This window comes from Schistocerca nitens, chromosome 2, assembly GCF_023898315.1.
Source record: "Schistocerca nitens isolate TAMUIC-IGC-003100 chromosome 2, iqSchNite1.1, whole genome shotgun sequence".
Classification (NCBI taxonomy): domain Eukaryota; kingdom Metazoa; phylum Arthropoda; class Insecta; order Orthoptera; family Acrididae; genus Schistocerca; species Schistocerca nitens.
This window is the reverse complement of record NC_064615.1, coordinates 703460823-703483552: the sequence shown is the minus strand read 5'-3', so window position 1 is coordinate 703483552 and position 22730 is coordinate 703460823. Positions and strand designations below refer to the sequence as shown.

The window sequence follows — 22730 nt, the reverse complement described above, 5'->3', positions numbered from 1 at the left end:
TAATGAGAGAGATATTATAGCTTTTCGTACCTTTTCTATTGGTGTACAACCAAATAAGAGTTATGGAACTTGTGTTGTAACCACAGACAAGTCTTTGTATTTGTATACCAGGAACAAGAGGAAGATCAACGGTAATGAGAGATTAAATGTATGGTCCTTCTTGTAGTTTTCTACTGAGAGATTTCTTCATGTGGAAGTGTAGGCATACACTTCAGTCGAAGGGTACACGAATTTTAGCGCAGAATTCACAGCTGATTCGAAATCAGCGGTGACTTTTATTTTAGGATTTCATTGTGGTAAATTATCGATAACATTGCGGAAAATACAGATATATGACTTTTTCTTTTGTTAGGTAAGAATGCAAAGGGCACGGAATAGATGTTTGTCTCACACTTCGACTTCCAACGTCTGCTTGAATACTTTATGAGAGGTGATCAAAAAGTTTCCATTTCAGGGCGTTGCTGCAGATTATATACAACGTTGTGCGCCTGCTTAGCTGGGTGGTAACGTGCTTGCCTCGCATGCCAGCGGGTCCGGGTTCGATTCCCGGCCGGGTTGGAGAATTTCTCCGCTCGTGGACTGGGTGTTGTGTTGTCCTTATCATCATTTCATCCTCATCACCGGCGCGCACGTCGCCCAGTGTGGCGTCGGATGACATAAGACTTGCACTTGGCGGCCTAACTTTCCCGGCCTGCCGAAGTGGCCGAGCGGTTCTAGGCGCTTCAGTCTGGAACCGCGTGACCGCTACGGTCGCAGGTTCGAATCCTGCCTCGGGCATGGATGTGTGTGATGTCCTAAGGTTAGTTAGGTTTAAGTAGTTCTAAGTTCTAGGGGACTGATGACCTCAGATGTTAAGTCCCATAGTGCTCAGAGCCATTTTCTTTAACTTCCCCGAATGGGGCCTCCCGACCAACGATGCCATTCGCTCGTTTATATGCAACGATGGTCGGCTCCGATGCGGATATAGAACCACCGACTTGTAGGCAAGGGATTAGTGTGATGTTCATGACTTTCTGAGGCGCGTGCGGTCAAATCGAAAACTTGAACTATGGTGACGGTATTACCAATTGTATCCAAACAGGACGAACTTTCTGTTATTATTTTCTTGGCTGCTGAAGGACAAACAACGGTAGGAATACATTGGAAAATGTAGAATATGTTTGGGGCAGCATGTCTGTCGAAAGCCACCGTCGGGTTTGCTTCGTGGTAACTCACGACCCAGTAACGCAGAAGTAACGTCAACTCAAGTGGGAAACACTCGAGCACCCGCCCTATAGTCCTAATCTTTTACCACGAGATTGTCACGCCTTCGTTCCCTTTAAAAGGGCCTGGAAGAGTCGACGATTCTTGTCGCACGAGGTTTAGCAGCAGGCAGTTATGGACTTCTTCACCCAGGAGGACACGGCGTTTTACAGTGCGTGTATCTTCAGCCTGGCGCGTCAGTGAGATGACTGCCTCAATGCTCGCTCCAATTTTATCTGATTGGCACTCTCATATATTTACGAAAATTGCTTGATGCTGCATTTGAAGGTTCCGTCTATAAAAAAAGCCTTGTTTGCTGTTTAGAGTCTGTCTTCCTTCTTCGTGTGTAAAAACTATGCTCCTGTCTCCAAAGTTGTCATCACTTAAAACAACACTGCTACCGTCATTGCCGTTAGTACCCCCGTTTGAATAAAACTTACTGTCGTATTTTTGGTTCTAATCGTTTGAATAACAATTTACTGTCGTATTTTTGGTTCTATCTGGTTTCCGTATGATTTTTCCGGTGATTGTATAACAGGTTAAAATCAACAGTGGAGATCCCAATAATATTTGTTTATTTATCGGTTTCGCCTTATGTTAAAGCCATCTTCACAATTTTTTACCCCTTGTGGCTGCTGCTGGCGGATTCTGGGTATTCTCGTGATACCACAATCATACACAGCCATAGGGGGCCAAAAACTCTGAAGATGGTTTCAACATAAGCCGAAACGGGAAGTAAACAAATATTATTGCGATCTCGACTGTTGATTTTAAGCTAAATATAGCACCAGATCGCTACACTCTGTAGACAGTGTTGTCTAAATGTATGGTTCTAAAATACCCCCTTAGTTGCTTGCTGTTCGGACATTTCAGTAACAAAATCATATCCTCGATTATGCAGGTCAACTAACTCTTCGGCATGTATTTTGGAAGTCAAAGTGTCGCGTGACCTCTTTTTCTCCTGATTCGCTCTCTTTTGTGCTTCTAAGCGAGCGTTATTGGGTGGTCCACGGTGATGCTCGTTTGAACAGTCTCTGGCCTTAAGCATTCCCCTGTCTATGTTCTGAACAATGCCAATACGCATTCCCGCCTACTTGGTTATCTTTGCTATTTAGAAGTAACAGTCGTAGTCACCACATGGCTCACCGCGGATGGTCGTTGACGCTTTCATATCGAACCTGTAAGCACACATGAACACACGAGGCATACTGACTGAACATTGCCAAAGTCAGAATCGTACCGACAGTGATCGTACATACGGTCAGCCACTGGGATGGACTTTTGGAGCGCAGGTAAACTGTGTCCCACAAGGAGCGTTTCCGGTGGACGACGACTTTCGGGGTACATGTAGGCCTTGCCCTTGAGCATCTAGCTTCCAGGGATACTGGATGCAAATTTCACAGATTTCCGTTTGGGTGCAATTTTCACTGTGTGTGGTTTTCAGAGACCCGAAGAACATAAAGTCGAACATTGTTGCCATGTTGCTTTCTGCTGTGAGGCTGCCAACTTCCTTCTACCATCTCGACGTGAACTATAGCCTAGATGGGGCAAGGGTCGAACTAAGGTCCTCCCAGCCCCGAGCCACTGGTGTCCGACAAAGCCAGCGGCCACTCTCCAGCCATCCATCCGCGGTTTGAAACTTGATAACACTGCGACTACTGCTGGGCCTGAACGTCGGCTCTCTCCGCTCACAGCTCAACTGATGCACCACCACCTGGCGGCACAAAGGCAGCTCTTAATCACATGCTAGAAACGCCGTAACCGAGCCGTGCGGACGAGACGCATCTCTGCCTGCCCTTCGCAGCCTGAGTTTCACCGCCTCTCAGCTTACGCCCGCCTCCTGTGGGTACACAGTTTCTACGCCTACATAACTATGGAACCAATAAATTGTACTATCAACCACTAGCTGCTTACATATTCTGCACACCCCCAACACAACCACCAGAGAACCACTCGCTCTCATCCATCTTCAGAAATATGGTTAAAGTAAATAACAGTTGTATAATGATATCCTGTTTGATCATGTTTGGCCGGCCAGTGTGGCCGAGCGGTTCTACGCCCTTCAGTCTGGAGCCGCGCGACCGCACCGGTCGCAGGTTCGAATCCTGCCTCGGGCATGGACGTGTGTGATGTCCTTAGGTTACTTAGGTTTAAGTAGTTCTAAGGGACTGATGACCTCAGGTGTTAAGTCCCATAGTGCTCAGAGCCATTTGAACCAATTTTTTGACATATTTGGGTACAATAGGCTAAGGATTATCATGTGCATGCACATTATACATTTATTTCTGACAAGGTTATTATTACAATTTCAATGATGACATTATTAAGATTTTACACTTACCCCATGTTAATAAGGACCATCCACATATTTTGTTGTAAATTCATATTATCTAATCTCGTTTTAAACATGTTCTGAATTGTTGAGAATCTCTTCATGATGGAGCTATGATACAAAAGATGTGTTTAATCCAAACTAGCATAACGTTGACATTTATATACATACATCAAAAAAAGTTTTGCATCACCTCGGTTCCGAGAGTTTCGGAACCAGTACAGAAAACTGAATTAGAGATCAACAGAATTGCTCATGAAAACCACAACTTGCATGTTGTACCACCATACAACGAGACTTTCACAAGTGGTGGTACAAATTGCTGCACACACCGGTACCTCCAATACCCAGTAGCACTTCCTGTTCCATTGATACATGCCTGCATTTGTCGTGGCATACTATCCACAAGTTCATCAAGGCACTATTGGTCCAGATTGTCGTCCCACTCCTCAACGGCGATTCGGCGTAGATCCCTCAAATTAGGTTGGTGGGTCACATACTCCATAAACAGGTCTTTTCAATCTATCCCGGGCATGTTCGATAGGGTTCAAATGGTTCAAATGGCTCTGAGCACTATGGGACTTAACATCTGAGGTCATCAGTCCCCTGGAACTTAGAACTACTTAAACCTAACTAACCTAAGGACATCACCCGAGGCAGGATTCGAACCTGCGACCATAGCGGTCGCGCGGTTCCTGACTGAAGCGCCTAGAACCGCTCGGCCACACATGCCGGCCTCAATAGGGTTCATTCCTGGAGAACATGGTGGCCACTCTAGTCAGGCGATGTCGTTGTCCTGAAGGAAGTCATTCACAAGATGTGCACGATTGAGACGTGAATTGTCGTTCTTGAAGATGAATGCCTCGCCAATATGCTGCCTATATGATTGCACTATCGAACGGAGAATGACATTCACGTATCGTACAGCCGTTACGGAGCCTTCCATGACCACCAACGGTGTACGTCTGCCCCACATAACGCCATCCCAAAATAGCAGGGACCTCCAACTTGCTGCACTCGCTGGACAGTGTGTCTAAGGCGTTCCAAACACGTCTCCGACTTGTCTGGTTGAAGGCATATGCGACACTCATAGGCGAAGAGAACGTGATGCCAATCCTGAGCGGTCTAGTCGGCATGTTGTTGGGCCCATCTGTACCGCACTGCATCATGTGGTGGTTTCAAAGATGGACCTCGCCATGGACGTCGGGAGTGAAGTTGCGCATCATGCAGCCTATTGCGCACAGTTTGAGTCGTAACACGACGTCCTTTGGCTGCACTAAAAGCATAATTCAACACGGTGGCGTTGCTGTCAGGGTTCCTCCGAGCCATAATACGTAGATAGCGGTCATCCACTGCAGTAGCAGCCCATGGGCGGCCTGAACGAGGAATGTCATCGACAGTTCCTGTCTCTCTGTATCTTCTCCATGTCCGAACAACACTTTGGTTCACTCCGAGATGCCTAGGCACTTCCCTTGTTGAGAGCCCTTCCTGGCACTAAGTAACAATGCGGATGCGATCGACCAGCGATACTGACCGTCTAGTCATGATGGTTGAACTACAGACAACACGAGACGTGTACCTCGTTCCTGGTGGAATGACTGGAACGGATCGGTTGTCGGACCCCTCCGTCTAATAGACGCTGCACATGCATGGTTGTTTACATCTTTGGGTGGGTTTAGTGACATCTTTGAACAGTCAAAGAGACTGTGTCTGTGATACAATATCCACAGTCAACGTCTGTCTTCAGGAGTTCTGGGAACTGGGGTGATGCAAAACTTTGTGATGTATGTATTAATAGGTTCATATTTTAGAAGCACCGTTTGTTTTTGCGTGAAAAGACATCAGTCAGACATTCTTTTAATAACGAAAATGCATTTATTTAGTATCATGGATATTTCATTGCCCACTGACCACGTACAGGAATTTGTCGTTCTATTATTGTGTTCTCATATCTGCAGTATAATTTTTTGTGATAAGACAGAAGAGGTTGCAAATTATTATCCACAGAGCAAGTTTCCAGACTGACACAGAGAACTTGCTCAGTAATATGACCAAGGATGTACACAAAGCACTTCATTAAAATGTTGCTTCATATACACCTACATATCTATCTGAATGATTACTATATTTAATAAATTTAAACAGATGCGAAAACTGCAATCTTTAACGGTCTGACAAACTTTTTTCAGCCCTGGGCAAAGATCCTTACGAGTGCTAACATCACCAAGACGAACACTACTGACGATTTACAATATTACAGACAATGGAACCCAGGTACGTGTTATTTACACCATTTCCTCATATGATGGCAGCAAGTATGAATATATGTGAGCCTATAAGCTGTTACTTGGTCACATACTTACTACAAATAATTATCTTGATATGTAGACACTTTGTTAATAACAGTAATTATTATATCCTTGTTTTATGCCAAGTTTTGCAAGGAAGAAATAAAAATAGCCCATCTGGGCATCTGCTGATAAGCAGTTTTAAAATGAATTAGATAGTTTTTCTTGTACCTCTAAATTAGTGTTACGTTTGCGTTGTCAGATTATATAAAATTACTTAGAAAATAAATATCAGAATAAATATTCAGCGAATTTTATGATGTAAATTTAATGAAACGATACTTGCAGAGAGCTTTGATTTATTCATTCTATGACTTTTATTACCCTCTGTATTCAGCATGTAACTTTCTTTAACATGTAACTCAAACTTTAAATACACAAACACTATTTATATTGAAATATACGCTAATGGTTTGACTCCATTACTTGCTCCCAATTTATTAGCCAAACATTATAAATACTAGTAGTTATATGAGGAGAATTAATAACTGAAGCTACTGAGATTTTGTGTTTATTTCCATAAAGGAATTTTCAGTAAGGTAAATAACTTATTATTTCCTTCTTTAGTTCCCGAGGAGTCGGTAGAAAATTCAAAATTAAACCTTTTCAAACTAAGTTTGAACCTCATTTCATAATTATGACAGGTTGACCTATAACTCAGTTAGCATTTTAACTCCACTGTGTCTAAAATTAAAGCAATAAACCGCTATTTCCCCGTTCTGTGTCTAATTCACGAGCCGAGCGGTCTAAGGCGCTGCAGTCATGGACTGTGCGGCTGGTTCTGGCGGAGGTTCGAGTCCTCCCTCGGGCATGGTCTGTGTGTTTGTCCTTAGGATAATTTAGGTTTCGTAGTGTGTACGCTTAGGGACTGATGACCTTAGCAGTTAAGTCCCATAAGATTTCACACACATTTGAACATTTGAACATCTAATTCACGACATAATCATACAGATTGTCAACAGATGTCTGTACGATTGTGTCTTGCACGATAGGTGGCATTCCGGCCAACGGTCAACCACGCCATCGATGGCGTCAGGACACCTATCAAAAGGGGTAGTGGTTGCTGGGTAGTTCCACATCCACAATCGCTGTGTACACAGTCACAGATGAAACTGGAAATTTGTGCTAAGATCCTAAGGGACCAAACTGCTGAGGTCTTCGGCCCCTCAGCTTACACACTATTTAATCTAAGTTAAACTAACTTACGTTAAGGACAACACACACACGCATGTCCGAGGAAGGACTCGAATCTCCGACGTGGGGAGCCGCCCGAACCGTGAAAAGGCGACTCAGACGGCGTGGCTCTCTCGCGCGGCTAGTCACAGACGGTGCAGTATGGTACAGAGAAGACGCGTGTCAGACACACTGGAGGGTAAGGGGGGGGGGGGCGGGGGTATAGGAAGAATAGAACCAGAAGGGTCACAAACTGATATTACTCGATGGCTTAACGTGAATCGTTTTGTTGTCTCCCAGATGTGGCGACAGTTGATAGAGACAGAAACGGTATCCCGGAGACTAGGGCAGGGCTGACCATGTCTGACATCAGAGAGACAAGACCGTTATTTACCAGTGAGGGCACGACAGTGCCGCCTTAGAACTGCGCGGAGAATGGTATCTGACGTCGCAGCATCCACGGGTCTTATAGCATCGAGGCAACGCTGTACAGAAGGCTTCGGTAGAGTTGCCTTTATTGTCGGATACCTGCTGTATGTGCACCTCTGACGCGTCTTCACAGAAGGGAACGTCTTGAGTGGAGTCGTCAACATGCTGTCTAGAAGGTCGATCAGTGGGCCAATGTTATTTTCACAGATGAATCCCGACTTGGTCTGGAGAGTGATTCTCGGCGGATTCGTATCTGGAGGGAACTTGGGATACGATTTCTGGCCCAAACATTGCGGAAAGACACAGTTGTCGAGGAGAATCCCTGATAGTGTGGGCATGGATTATTTTGATCACTTGACCATCTCCTCATGAAATAGTATGGGTGAGTCAGGTATTGTGACGAGATCTTGGGACCTCTTGTACGGATGTTGAGAGGTGCTGTGGGTCCAGACTTGTACCAGTGGACGATAATTCTCGACCTCGTAGGACGTAGATCAAAGGTGGTTGCAGTACTGGACGCATGGCATGGCCTGCTCGCTCTCCCGCTTTGAATCCCACAGAGCATGTCTGGGATGCAATAGGGAGATGGGTTGCATGACGTCAGCATCCACCAACCACTCTCCAACATTTGCTAGCAGCTCTGCGCGAAGAATATGCGTTATTGCCTCAACATGAGACCGATGACATCATTCACAGCATGCACCGTCTTTGTCAGGTCTGGACTGTTGTCAGAGGCCATCACACCTCATACTGAAAATCATTAACCAGTTGTCGGAATACGTGTGCGAACCTGTTAAGTTCGAAAAAACGAAAAACATTTTTGCCAACAGTTATGCATGTTGCTGTTGTTTACATTCTGAATTCTTCACATTGCTTCTACTCTACTACCACCTAGTAATACAGTTTTGGGGGAAAATAAGGTCAGTCTTGCAAAATTTCATTTGTTTCTTTAATTTTGGACACCAGTTAAGTCAGAAGTTATGATATTAATTTCATTTGGTATGTAATATAACTATTTGTTCTCCTTGTATTATGCCCATAACCATCAACTTACTCAACGTATCTCTCAATAAAGTCGACTATTGCATAGTACTACTTTCGCACAAAGTTGATAATGTGTACAGTGTTACAACTGGTAGTTGACCTGGAACAAACATGCGATGAATAGAACTACTCGTACTTCCAAAAACAATTTATTGACAGATATGTCTATTAACCAAATAACTGTATCTAAAAGTGTTATCTCACTCTATAATGTTACAAATTTTCGATATATAGCAAGTTCTTGTCTGAGTAAATGTTATACTATCATTACCAGAAGTATTATTATTATTATTATTACAGAATGAGATTTTCACTCTGCAGCGGAGTGTGCGTTGATATGCAACTTCCTGGCAGATTAAAACTGTGTGCCCGACCGAGATTCGAACTCGGGACCTTTGCCTTTCGCGGACAAGTGCTCTACCATCTGAGCTACCGAAGCACGATTCACGCCCGGTCCTCACAGCTTTACTTCTGCCAGTATCTCGTCTCCTACCTTCCGAACTTTACAGAAGCTTCGCAGGAGAGCTTCTGTAAAGTTCGGAAGGTAGGAGACGAGATACTGGCAGAAGTAAAGCTGTGAGGACCGGGCGTGAATCGTGCTTCAGTAGCTCAGATGGTAGAGCACTTGCCCGCGAAAGGCAAAGATCCCGAGTTCGAGTCTCGGTCGGGCACACAGTTTTAATCTGCCAGGAAGTTTCATTATTATTATTATTATTTTCATGAAACTTCAAGGTGTCACCTCAGAAATGTCACGTAACTTGCTAAAATCAGTTACATACGGAACTTATTAAACTGAGACAAGTATCATAAATAAGATAATTAGCATTTCATCCGAAAACTGATACACATCATTTTGTCTAATAAGATCGAGAAGCTTTCATTTCTGTGTGTTAAATACTGACGAAAAGCTATCTTCTGACTGACCTCAAAAAGGAGAGAATAGTTTAAGTTTGAACTCGTTTCTCACTTAGAAAAAATATTGATTTGTATTTAAAAAATTAGAGCACTGTGATTGAAAATTAGTGACATGAAATAATTAACATAAACAAACACTGAAAATAATAAGCACTTCCTTCACAGTAAATCAAAGAAACTTTGAAATAATATAAAGTATGTTACGGTATTGTACAAACGGAGCACTCGTACAGTGAAGACGCTCACCAGTGGACCAGAAAATGAGATTTGCTTCACTGACAAAAACAAGTGACATGCGAGCGTCGCAAATTGTCATTCTTCATGAAAACCTGTACGGCACCCCCTATGAAGTCAGAAGATTGTGTACATATGTAGCAGTCCTACTAAATGAGGTCATACTGAATTTCTACTTTAAAATCATTGATTACTTATTATACTGAATACTATGTTGTAGAGCACTTTCAAATAACCCTCAGGTAGTATACAGTATCTGTCAAATTCGTTGTTAATTCAATTCTACAAAATTCCTAGTGAAAAATCACATGTTTCTATATTTAAATATTTGTTTACGAGATATCGCAGTTTTAGGTGCTAACATAGCACTTTTTGGTACACTAGTAATTCGAAGATAGTTATGATGGAGGACTGAAGTGTTGATTTGTGATTAAGATGATGACTATTTACTTCACTGTCCACTATGTTTGTCGTATTACTTCACTGTCCACTATGTTTGTCGTATTTCACCAAAAAATATGCCAACTACGTTAATTATTGCTTACAAAAGGCAACACTTAATCCAATATAATGCCGCATGTATTTATAATGGTTAGTATGTAGTCTCCAAATGTCAGTAGGGCTACCTCGTCGGAAAGGTTCTCAATCCTCGTGTACTGACACCCTTCTTGTAGGATGTGTATACCGAGTACAGGTTACTGTACATTTTATGGACATCGTGTTGTTTATGAACACAAAGAGAAAAACGGCTGTGGACTCCAGTGCAGGCGCATAGTCTGCGCCTGTCGATTGCCTTCAAAGGAACTAATGTATCATTCGGCAGAATAATCGCAATCATCAGTACCCACGAGACAGTGCAGAGCAGTTTGGTATTCAGTCCACGTCGTTTGCGCGCAATCTGCTAGTCAAGAAGGTTACACCACCCAACTGACCGAACACGTGTGACGAAAATTTCTACCGCTACCAGGATTCGATGTGGTGACCTCTGGTTTGAGCGGCCCTCCAATAGAGTGCATTAGTAACTTCTGTCAGCGACAGTAAGTTTCTATTTATGTTTATTTTGTTGTTTGGGTCGTCTAGAAATGTTTCATTTCTGTCAGATTCTTGGAGGTAGTGAAGAAAACTTTGAACAGATGATTAGCTTTATTGCTTTCTTTTTTGAATTTATCGTCAGCCAGTAATTAAGAGTCTGGCTTCTACTTACCTGACACGAAAATTGAATTACTGTGTATCAAACTGCACTAAACCGTCTCCGGAGGTCCTTGTGTATACACGCTGAACAACACAGTAAGTGCATTTGTATGATTTGTTACGTGGAAGATCAGCTACCTTCGAAGCCACACATTCAGAAATAAGATTATACACTGAGATGACAAAAAACATCGGACAGTGATATACACATCACATATACAGATGGCGGTAGCGTCGCGTACACAAGGTACGAAAGGGCATTAGTGGAGTTGTCATTTGTAATTCGTGTGAAAAGGTTTACGACGTGTTTTTAGCCGTTTATGGCCTTTAGACGGGAATTAACAAACATCGAGTGCGGAGTGGTAGTTGGAGCTAGACGCTAACGCCATTCAATTTCCGAAATCCTTAGGGAATCCAATATTCCGAGATCCACATTGTCAACAATGTACCGACAATACCAAAATTCAGGCATTACCTCTCCACACAGACAACGCTGTGGCCAACGGCTTTCATTTAACAACCTTGAGCAGAGGCGTTTGCGTAGAGCTGTCAGTGCTAACAGACAAGCAGCGCCGCGTGAAATAACAGTAGAAATCAATGTGGGACGTATGGCGAACGTATCCGCTAGGACAGTGCAGCGAAATTTTGCGTTAGTGGGCCATGGCAGCAGACGACCAACGCGAGTGCATTTCCTAACAGCACGACATCGCCTGCAACAGCTCTCCTGGGTTAGTGACCATGTCTGATGCGTTGCACCCTAGACGACTTGAAAACCGTGGCCTAATCTGACGAGTCCCGATTTCAGTCGGTAAGAGCTGATGGTAGGGTTCGAGTGCGGGGCACACTCCACGAAACTATGATCCCACGTTGTCGACAAGGCACTGTGCAAGACTGTGATGGCTCCGTAAGGCGTGGGTTGTGTTCACACGGAATCGATCACTGACCAGTGAATGGTTACGTTCGGCTACCTCGAGACTATTTGCAGCTATTCGTGGACCTCCTGTTCTCAAACAACGATGTCACGTAGCGTGCTACAACTGTTCCCCATTGGTTTGAAGAACATTCTGGACAATTCGAGGGAATGATCTGGCCACCCAGATCGCGCGACCTGAATCCCATCGAATATCAGTTCGTGCTCAAAATCCTGCACCGGTAACACTTCCGCAATTATGAACGGCTACAGAGGTAGCATCGCTCAATATTTCTGCAGTGGCTTATATCGACTTGCTGAGTCCACGCCCCGTAAGGATGTTGCACTACCCCGGGTAAAAGGAGGTCCGACGAGATATTAGGAGGTATGCAATTTTGTCCGATGATGACATGGTTGTAGACTGTGGCTGTTACTTGAAGACAAATGTTGATGGTGTTGAGACAGCGACCAGCCACAAATTTATTTTCAGTTCCTTTATTCAAAAGGTACCGTTACCGGTTTCGAATCATTAAGATTCATTTTCAAATAGTTTTCATGCTTTCATTAGAACATATGATGCGCTTTTTTTTACAAATTAATTAACCTACATTTCAAAACACTCCAAGCTGACATTTCACAATTAATCTGTCTCAACACCATCAACATTAGGAGGCATCCCAAGAGTTTTGTCACCTCAGTGTACAGTCACTGTCTGTTCGTCTTACAAAAAGCCACGAGTTCTAACAAACTTCTTTCGGCGGCGTCGCGAGCAGTTTCCCTGGATGGCGAACTGCGAGCTGCCGCCCAACTCGAACCTGTCGCTCGCGTTGTGGAGTGAGAACACCTACCTGAAGAACGTCGACCGTGTCGTCTACCTGGTGCTCTTCGGGCTGGTTGGTGGAGCCGCCATCGCACTGAACGTAGCAGAACTGTACGTCGTCTTCACCAGGTATGCAGCGCACATGCTCAGTGTATTACGACCGTTGTTCACTTCAGCGTCGAAATAGGAGGCACAGTCATTAACTTCATAGATTGATGTCAGTGAGACGCCCGCTAAACCCGCTGGGCAGAACAAGTAATTAGGATTGTGGAAAGGGCCAAATAAGGTGTCGGTCAGTTTCACTCAAAATTGTAATTTATTGTAATTTAATAACACCTTTAAACCATAACGGCACATAGCCGAACCTTTACGACGACGAGTTTCAAAATGAAATTCCTTCACGGCTGAACGGCTCAAAACAGGAAATCTTAAAAATCAACAAGATAAAAATGTAGTTAAAAATAGGAAATAAAATAGTTTATATATAAAGAAAGCCTCAAGGCAAAAGAAGATAGAACAAACATGTACAAGGTGCAATACAAACGGCTGAAGGCCACAATTAAACTTCAAAATTTGAAAATATATTACCATAATCTTTTAAGGCAGAAGGCCGCAATGTTTTCGCTTAAGGACAAATTTTGAGAATAAAGCTTTAAGCGGTCGAAGGCCCACAGCTGATTTTCCAAAAATTCAAAAATACCTTAACCTTTAAATTTTCAATGGCCAAACGCGCACTAAATGAAGAAGCAATGCAACGACAATAACTAAATATAAGAATAAGGTTTTAAGCTGTTGAAGACCCACAATTGATTTAAATAAATTGATTTACATAAAACACAATAAAAAAAATTTCTTTTAAAACATTGGCTATAATAGATTACCAACAGACCGCTAAACACCTATGAAAAGGACAGTACAGACAGCGGCACTTAGACGCCTCCAGGGAGGGGGCGGGGGTGTTGGGCCTGCCCTCGAAACATTAACGTTCTCTTAGGTGAGAAAGGTGGTGGGTCCAACTACACTTGATCCGTCGGTAACCCAACCAAGAGACAGTCAAAGACTGAATGACCAAACGGCTTGCTCGCCACCAATCGGTACATAAAAACTCAAACACCAAACTCTTACGGACGTAATTATCCACAATGAAATATGTGTTAAGCTGTCAAAAATACACACCACGTTGGACAATGACATCAGGTGAGGAAAGGACACTGCCTGAATTTACGTCAGTGGCCAGGGCAGGTAACCAGAACACTAACGGCCACAAGGCAGAAAATTCCGCAGGTGCACTTGAATTGTAGTGAACCCATATAGTTAACTCCACCGCACCGCGGCTCGATTTCACCACTACAAACACTCGGTTTTGCTCACAGGAAAATCTCCCCAACGGCGAACCACCGAAACGAACGACACAACATGACGGACGTGGCATGGGTACTAAACACACCACTCAACTTTGACGTTCTGCGTGTGTGAGCCACGAAGCTCGTAGGGATGGACAGCTCCACATAGGCTTCGACACTGTGCAGGGACTGCCAGCGGACACAGCCGACTGCACCGCATGGAGATCCTCCCTGGTCCGCACCAACCGACCGACTCGCCTTCGAATGCCGACAATATCTAAAATAGTCGTCAGTGCAAATAACGCCAACTACACACACAACCTGACAAACACTTGTATGAAGACCTGTACAATACCCAACAGTAACTAAGCACGCACGAAGACAAATCGGGAGTCGATGCACGCACGCACGCACGCACGCACACACACACACACACACACACATTCACACACACACACACACACACAACAGACTCACGAATGATCGGCGAGCCAAAACGCGTCGTCCGGTACGACGACTGACCGACGATCCACCAAGACCGTGGTCCGGCTCAATTGATGTGGCGGCAATGGCTGGGCAAGCCGTGTCGACGCAGACCTCACAGCTCCAACGCGACTGCACTATTGCCGCTATGTAACTCCCCAACTGGCAGTACCGGACTGCCCTCGTGGCAAGTTTCAACTCACTGGCCGCCCTAACTCGCGACCGGAACTCGCTTACGACAGACAACGACCCGGAAGTAATAGCAGTCGAGCAAAGATACTACGAGAGGGGATATATTGATACGCGCTGCTAGCGCCGCTACAGTCAGGCAAAGCAGCAACTCAGTCTTCTTTCTTTCTTTTGCTAATGCCTTTATCCCGCATTGGGTGCAGGGTCGGCAGGGTTAAGTACGGATTTGGCATGGTGAATTTGAAGGGGTGGCCGGAAGCCCTTCCTGCCGCCACCCCATACCCTGCGGGACGGATTAGTGTACCGCAGCTGTCTGCATCTAGTGTAAATCGTGAAATAGTGTGAATGTGTTGCAAATGTCTGCGAGTCGTGTAACTGAGGCGGGACGTGGGGACCAGCCCGGTATTCACCTAGTAGGATGCGGAAAACCGCCTAAAATCCACATCCAGGCTGGCCGGCACACCGGCCGTTGTCGTTAATCCGCTGGGCGGATTCGATCCGGGGCCGGCGCGCCTACCCGAGTCCAGGAAGCAGCGCGTTAGCGCTCTCCGCTACCCTGGCGGGTCAAAGCAGCAACTCAGTGACACCCGTAATTTAAATTAACGTAGTGAGGTGGAAGTACGTTAAAAACAGGGTTTAAAATACATGATGGCGGGAACATGAGCCACGCACGGCTCAGTCAGTTTATACGATACAGGAAAGAGAACGACTCATATTTTACGGAAAGCCATTAAAATATCCAGAAGTATGCACATCCTGACATAAATTAACAATACAGATAATAAGATTAAAACTATAAGGAAAATTGTCGAACAGGTGACAGGACAACCAGTCAGTGAACTATATACCATAACAATTAAACTAAATGACAATGTTATGACGGATAATTCACAAGCTGCAAGTGCTTTAATAATCACTTTCTGAATATAGCAGTAAAAGTAGGATTAACTGGTTCAGTTGGAGAACAAAGAGTATAACCGTTTATTAAAAATGTCACTCCAACAAAACTTTTAGCAATTAGGAGTAGCACCAACATAATTCATTGAAATTAACAGAATTATAAGAATTATAAGGAACAAAGGTTCATATGATGTTGACGCAATTTCAAACAGCATTCTGAAACGTTGTTCGAACTTAGTAAGTAATGTTCTTAGTAACCTGTGTAATGCGTGACCTACACAGAGAATTTTTTCAGGCAGGTTAGCATATGCAATGTTGTTAAGACTCTCTACAAGAAAGGCGACAACAAACATAAAATTATCGTCCAGTTTCCTTATTAATATATTTTTCCAAAATACTGGAAAAACTGATATAATCAAGGGCAGTCTCACACGTATGTAATAAGAATTTAATCGGCATATCACAGTTTGAATTGCAGAAAGGTTACTCAAGCCAGAGTGCTATCTACACATTCAGCCACCAAAAACACTGACGGAAAAAAAAATCACAGCACCAAGAAGGAGTTATGCGACATGAACGAAAGTTGGTAGGCGTGTTACTACATCTGATGTCTGTTTAGATTTCGTTCCAGTCGCCTAAGAGGATGCAAACCAGGTTTGCTTTAAATACTCGATGTAACGGCCGTGAGCGATAGTCACCTTTGAGATTGGACGAGGTGAGGTGATGTTAGTCAAGAATGCTTTTAAGGCGACAAAGACGCCATTATCAACACTTCACTGAGTCTAAACGTGGTCGTGTAATAGGGCTGCGAGAAGCTGGATGTTCCTTTTGCGATACTGCAACAGGAATTGGCAGGAATGTAGCCACTGTATATGATTGCTGGTTGAGGTGGTCACGAGAATGTTCGGTCGCAAGGAGATCGGCTCCGCATTGCTACGTGACTCTGCCGACAAGGAAGACCATCGTGTTCGCTTTCTGGCTCTGGCACATCATACTGCATCTGCAGTAGGCAACAACATGAGCGTCAGTTGGCACCACAGTGACACAACGAACTGTTACGAAACGGCAACAGCTCTGACCCAGAAGCCCCGTAACTTCATGTCACCGATCCAAAACCACCGCCATTTGCGAATTCAGATGTCATGCGACAGCCGATTGGCGGGCAGGGTGGAGGCCTGTTGTGTTTCCTGATGAGAGCGGGTTCTTCCTCGGTGCTAATGATGGCCATGTGTTCGTTAGGAGGAGGCCAGATGAGGACCTGCAACCAACATGTCTGCGTGATACACACTGGACCTACAGTTATCGTCTGGGGTGTAATTTCGTATGACATCAGGAACACTCTCGTGGTTATCCCAAGCACGATGTTTGCGAATTTTGTAAGTGAGAAGGCGTTTTACCTGTTGTGCTGCCATTCATGGCCAGCATTCCAGGGGTTGTCTTCCAACCGGATAATGCTCGACCACATCCCGTTGTTGCAACCTAACATGCTCTTCAGAAAGTCGACATGTTACCTCGGCTTGCTCCGTCAGCAGATTTGACTTAAGCCGAGCACATATGGGACGTCATCGGACGGCAACTCCAGCACCATCCACAAACAACATTAACCATCCCAGTACTGACCGACGAAATGCAACATGCATGAAATTCCATCCCTAAAACTGACGTCCGGCACTTGTAGAACACAATACATGCCCGTTTGCCAGCTTGCATTCAACATTCTGGCGGTGACACCGGTTATTGTTGTACCAGCATTTCACATTTGCAAAGGCTTACCTCTTGCTCACATTAAACTGTGATCTTGCAATACCTTACATATGTTATCTAGACAAATGTATTCCCCAAATGACATTACTGTACATAAATCATTTTTGGTGTTATTTTTTTCTGTCAGTGTATTGCAAGCCTTAAATAATAAAATACCGCCAATTGGTATGTTTTGTGTACTTTCCAAGGCGTTTTATTGTTTATATCGTATTATAGTCCTAGAAAAACATAAGTTTTATGGAACTGAAGGATTTACTAAACAAACAGAATGGAAACACTCACTCGATGTTGGAAAATTAGAAAATGAATTCCAGTTAAACATTAGCGTATCCACCAAAAGTGTTCCAAACGATTGTCAGTAAACCACAGTGTGCATTGTACACCACAATTACCAACCTCTAGCGAAGCTAAGATTCAATGGTCTACTATACCACAAAGAAAAGCAGTCTCAATGAAGAAAGATACCCTCTATAGCATGAGAAGATAACAGTGCCACTCTTCCTGCAAAGATAAATCAGATACATTAGCGTCCAGCAGAACTAAATGGCACTACAGAAGATGGAAGGAGCCGGAAACAGACCAAATCTTTGCTGAGGATTGTCTGGAAAGCAGAAAATGATGTGTAACGCAGCAGAAATACTGCACTGTCAACAAAAACTCTTTATGCTTTAAATATTGGAGGTAACGAGTCACCACAATAACCATCCTGAACAGTTGCTACGTGTATAAACAGACTAGTTGGTTTCCACTCCTTGATTCTCTGAAAACAGCATTCGAAAAACCTGACTGACTACCCATTCCATCTTCCTTATGTTGTTCCGTATTATAAAGGAATTTTCCAGTAATTAATTTTAGTACTTTACCATTTCATATGTATTATTCAGGGAAGATCAGTTTGGATTCCGTAGAAATACTGGAACACGTGAGGCAATACTGACCTTACGACTTATCTTAGAAGAAAGATTAAGGAAAGGCAAACGTACGTTTCTAGCATTTGTAGACTTAGAGAAAGCTTTTGACAATGTTGACTGGAATACTCTCTTTCAAATTCTAAAGGTGGCAGGGGTAAAATACAGGGAGCGAAAGGCTATTTACAATTTGTACAGAAACCAGATGGCAGTTATAAGTGTCGAGGGACATGAAAGGGAAGCAGTGGTTGGGAAGGGAGTAAGACAGGGTTGTAGCCTCTCCCCGATGTTGTTCAATCTGTATATTGAGCAAGCAGTAAAGGAAACGAAAGAAAAATTCGGAGTAGGTATTAAAATCCATGGAGAAGAAATAAAAACTTTGAGGTTCGCCGATGACATTGTAATTCTGTCAGAGACAGCAAAGTACTTGGAAGAGCAGTTGAATGGAATGGACAGTGTCTTGAAAGGAGGATATAAGATGAACATCAACAAAAGCAAAACGAGGATAATGGAATGTAGTCGAATTAAATCGGGTGATACTGAGGGAATTAGATTAGGAAATGAGACACTTAAAGTAGTAAAGGAGTTTTGCTATTTGTGGAGCAAAATAACTGATGATGGTCGAAGTAGAGAGGATATAAAATGTAGACTGGCAATGGCAAGGAAAGCTTTTCTGAAGGAGAGACATTTGTTAACATCGAGTATAGATTTAAGTGTCAGGAAGTCATTTCTGAAAGTATTTGTATTTAGTGTAGCCGTGTATGGAAGTGAAACATGGACGATAAATAGTTTGGACAAGAAGAGAATAGAAGCATTCGAAATGTGGTGCTACAGAAGAATGCTGAAGATTAGATGGGTAGATCACATAACTAATGAGGAAGTATTGAACAGGATTGGGGAGAAGAGAAGTTTGTGGCACAACTTGACCAGAAGACGGGATCGGTTGGTAGGACATGTTCTGAGGCATCAAGGGATCACCAATTTAGTATTGGAGGGCAGCATGGAGGGTAAAAATCGTAGAGGGAGACCAAGAGATGAATACACTAAGCAGATTCAGAAGGATGTAGATTGCAGTAGGTACTGGGAGATGAAGAAGCTTGCTCAGGATAGAGTAGCATGGAGAGCTGCATCAAACCAGTTTCAGGACTGAAGACCACAACAACAACAACATGTATTATTTTGTGGTTAGTGTTCTAGGTTAACTTTTAGATGGTTGTAAATTCGTTGCTTCATTTACACAGGATGTATCATACAACGAGGTAACAAAAGTCATGGGATTCCTCCTAATATCGTGTCGGGCCTCCTTTTGCCTGGTGTAGTCCAGCAGATCGACGTGGCATGGACTCAACAAGTCGTTGGACGTCCCGTGCAGAAATGTTGAGGCTTGCTACCTCTGTGGAAGTCCATAATTGGGAAAGTGTTGCCGGTACAGGATTTTGTGCACGAATTGACTTCTCAATTATGTCCCGTAGATGTTCGATGGGATTCATGTCGGGCGATCTTGGTGGCCAAATCATTCGCTGGAATTGCACAGAATATTCTTCAGATTAATCACGAACAGTTGTGGTACGGTGACATGGCGAAATGTCATCCATAAAAATTCTGTCGTTGTTTCGGAAATAAAAGCCATGAATGGTTCCAAATGGACACCAAAAAGCCAAATGTAAACATTTACAGTCAGTGATAGGTTCATTTGGGCCAGAGGACCTAGTCCATTCCATGTAAACACAGCCGACACCGTTATGGCCGGCCTTGGTAGTCGAGCGGTTGTAGGCGCTTCAGTACGGAACCGTGCGACTGCTACGGTCGCAGGTTCGAATCCTGCCTCGGGCATGGATGTGTGTGATGCCCTTAGGTTAGTTGCGTTTAAGTAGTTCTAAGTTCTAGGGGACTGATGACCTCAGAAGTTAGGTCCCATAGTGCTCAGAGCCATTTTAACCATTTTTGACACCATTATGGAGCTACCACCAACTTGCACAGTGCCTTGTTGACAACTTGGGCCAATGGCTTCGTAGGGTCTATACCATACTCTAGGCATACCATCAGCACTTAGGAACTAAAATCAGGATTCATCTGATCATACCACAGTTTTCCAAGGGTCCATCTGATATGGTCACTAGCCCAGAACGTCGTTCTACTGGCAAAGGTAATAGTGTCGGTCGTCTGCTGCCATGGCTCACTAAAGCAAGATTTCGCCGCAATATCCTAACGGATACGTTCGTCGTTCTTCCCACGTTGATTTCTGATGTTATTGCAAGCAGTGACCTTTTATTAGCACTGACAAATCTACGCAAACGCCGCTGCGCTCGGTCATTTAGTGACAGGTAATGCCCGAAATTTGATATTCTCGGTATACTCTTGACACTGTGGATCTAGGAATATCGAATTCCCCAATGATTTCCGAAATGTAATGTCCCACGTGTCTATCTCCAACTACTATTCCGCATTCAGAGTTTGTTAATTTACGTCGTGTGGCCATAATGACGTCGGGAAGCTTTCCGTATGGATCTCCTGAGTACAAGTGACAGCTCCGCCGACGCACTGCCCTTTTATACCCTGTGTACGTCATACTACCGCCACCGGTGCATGTGGATATCGGTATCCCATGACTTTTGTCACCTCACCGTAGTTGACAGTGAAAACTGCTGCATAGATCGGATAGTAGAAGAGAAATCATTCCAGTACACATGAGTCCGCGAACGAGATAATGGGGAATATGTGGTAACGAGCGGAAACTGACTGCAGTAGGCTGGCTCAAATGTCTCTGAGCACTATGGGACTTAACTTCTGAGGTCATCAGTCCCCTAAAACTTAGAACTACTTAAACCTGACTAACCTAAGGACATAACACACATCCACGCCCGAGGCAGGATTCGAACCTGCGACCGCAGCGGTCGCTCGGCTCCAGACTGTAGCGCCCAGAACCGCACGGCCACTCCGGAGGGCGATTGCAGCAGGGAATACTGCCCAGGTAGTACAAGTGTGTGTGAAATAAAAAAAAATTCCCATTAAGCCTCACTTCCGTAACAATTACGAGAAGTGATCTAGTGCAAGTGAAGTTACATCTGAGGTCCCAGAAGGAAGCGATTTTGTCCCGCTGCTTTTCTTAATCTGCTTAAGCGATTCAGGAGACAATCTGAGGAGCTCTCTTTACTGCTTGCATATGACTGTGTCGTTTGCCGTCTAGTAAAGCCATCAGAACATCAAAACGAATAACGAAATGATTTAAACAAGAGATCTCATGCTGCATAAAGTGACAATTGACCTACAATTAAAAAAAAGATATGACGAATACTACAAAAAATTCGATAAATTTCTATTACCCGATAAATCACTCAGATTTAAAAGTAGTCAATTCAACTAAATACCCAGGGATTGCAATTATGAAGAACTTAAACTGAAACAAGTACATAGAAATTTTTTGTATGGTAGGTCAACTCAAGAAGGTTTATTTGACAAAACATTTATGAGACACAACAAATCTTCTAAACAGACTGTGCTCATACGCTTGTCTGCCCTTTTCTGCAGTACCACTGCGCAGTGTGGCTTACTTAACAGATATGACTGGCGGAGGATTCGAAAAAGTCCAAAGAAGGGCAATCGTTTTCTATTATCGCGAAGTAGGTGACTGTCGCGCTTATCACAACTTGCACCTACCCCATATAGGTATGACCACTGTCATAAAATAAGAGTAGTCAGAGCTCGCTCGAAAACATTTAGGTGTTTGTGTTTCCCGTGTTACGTTCGAGAGTGAAACGGTAAAGAAACGTTCTGAAAGCCTTGCTATGAACCCACGTGCAAATACTTAAGTGTAAATTTTGACTAATCATGTACGCACTATAACATCATCGACAGTAACTTTAGACAACGAAATAAACCTGAAAACAGGGTCATGTAGGCACAGTAATAATCTGGGAAACTGTGTTTCTCATGGTGCAACGAACTTTCTACCCTCAGTGAATCCCGTCTTCAGCACAGAGAACAACTAAATACGTAGGATTGAAGTACTAAATAAGAAAGACAAATTTATATTAGGAATGGTGCGTCGAAGAACCACTAATTTCAAAATTAGTTTCGGAACAGAAATAAATTTATAACAGAACTGATGCCAATCCTTATGGCCGAGAGTAATGAAGTCTTACGAAGGCTACTTAATGGAAAGGACAAGCTACTTTTAGCACAATATGTGTTAATAGTAAAAGTACAGTCCATCTACAAAGGAAATAACATAGAAGAACCTAGTCCGCCCAGCGTTCTAATGCTCAAGCAAATGATCAAGCAGTCATGGTAGCTGACATCTGATTCGGGAACATGGTGCTACGATCGTTAACAATATAGAATAATGTAACAGGGATCTTACGCGAACTTAAACTGGTCTCTTTGGAAAAAAGCTGACGTTACCTGTTGGGTAGATTCACCATGGGTATTGGAGGAAGATTCTGGTGTCGCCTTCGTACATAGTCATTTTTGCTTCGGTCAATAGACGCATGAAGAAGTGGAACATG

The 22730-nt window shown here is 43.6% G+C and overlaps 1 protein-coding gene across 1 annotated transcript in view; it reads left to right on the top strand.

Moving 5' to 3' along the window:
- The window catches only part of LOC126235275 (gastrin/cholecystokinin type B receptor-like), a 118788-nt gene that overhangs the window by 52727 nt on the left and 43331 nt on the right, over positions 1–22730 (top strand). Inside the window, exons 4-5 of the mRNA XM_049944004.1 lie at positions 5764–5848; positions 12592–12767. Coding sequence (XP_049799961.1) covers positions 5764–5848; positions 12592–12767 — 261 coding nt within the window. The remainder of the gene's footprint in view (positions 1–5763; positions 5849–12591; positions 12768–22730) is intronic.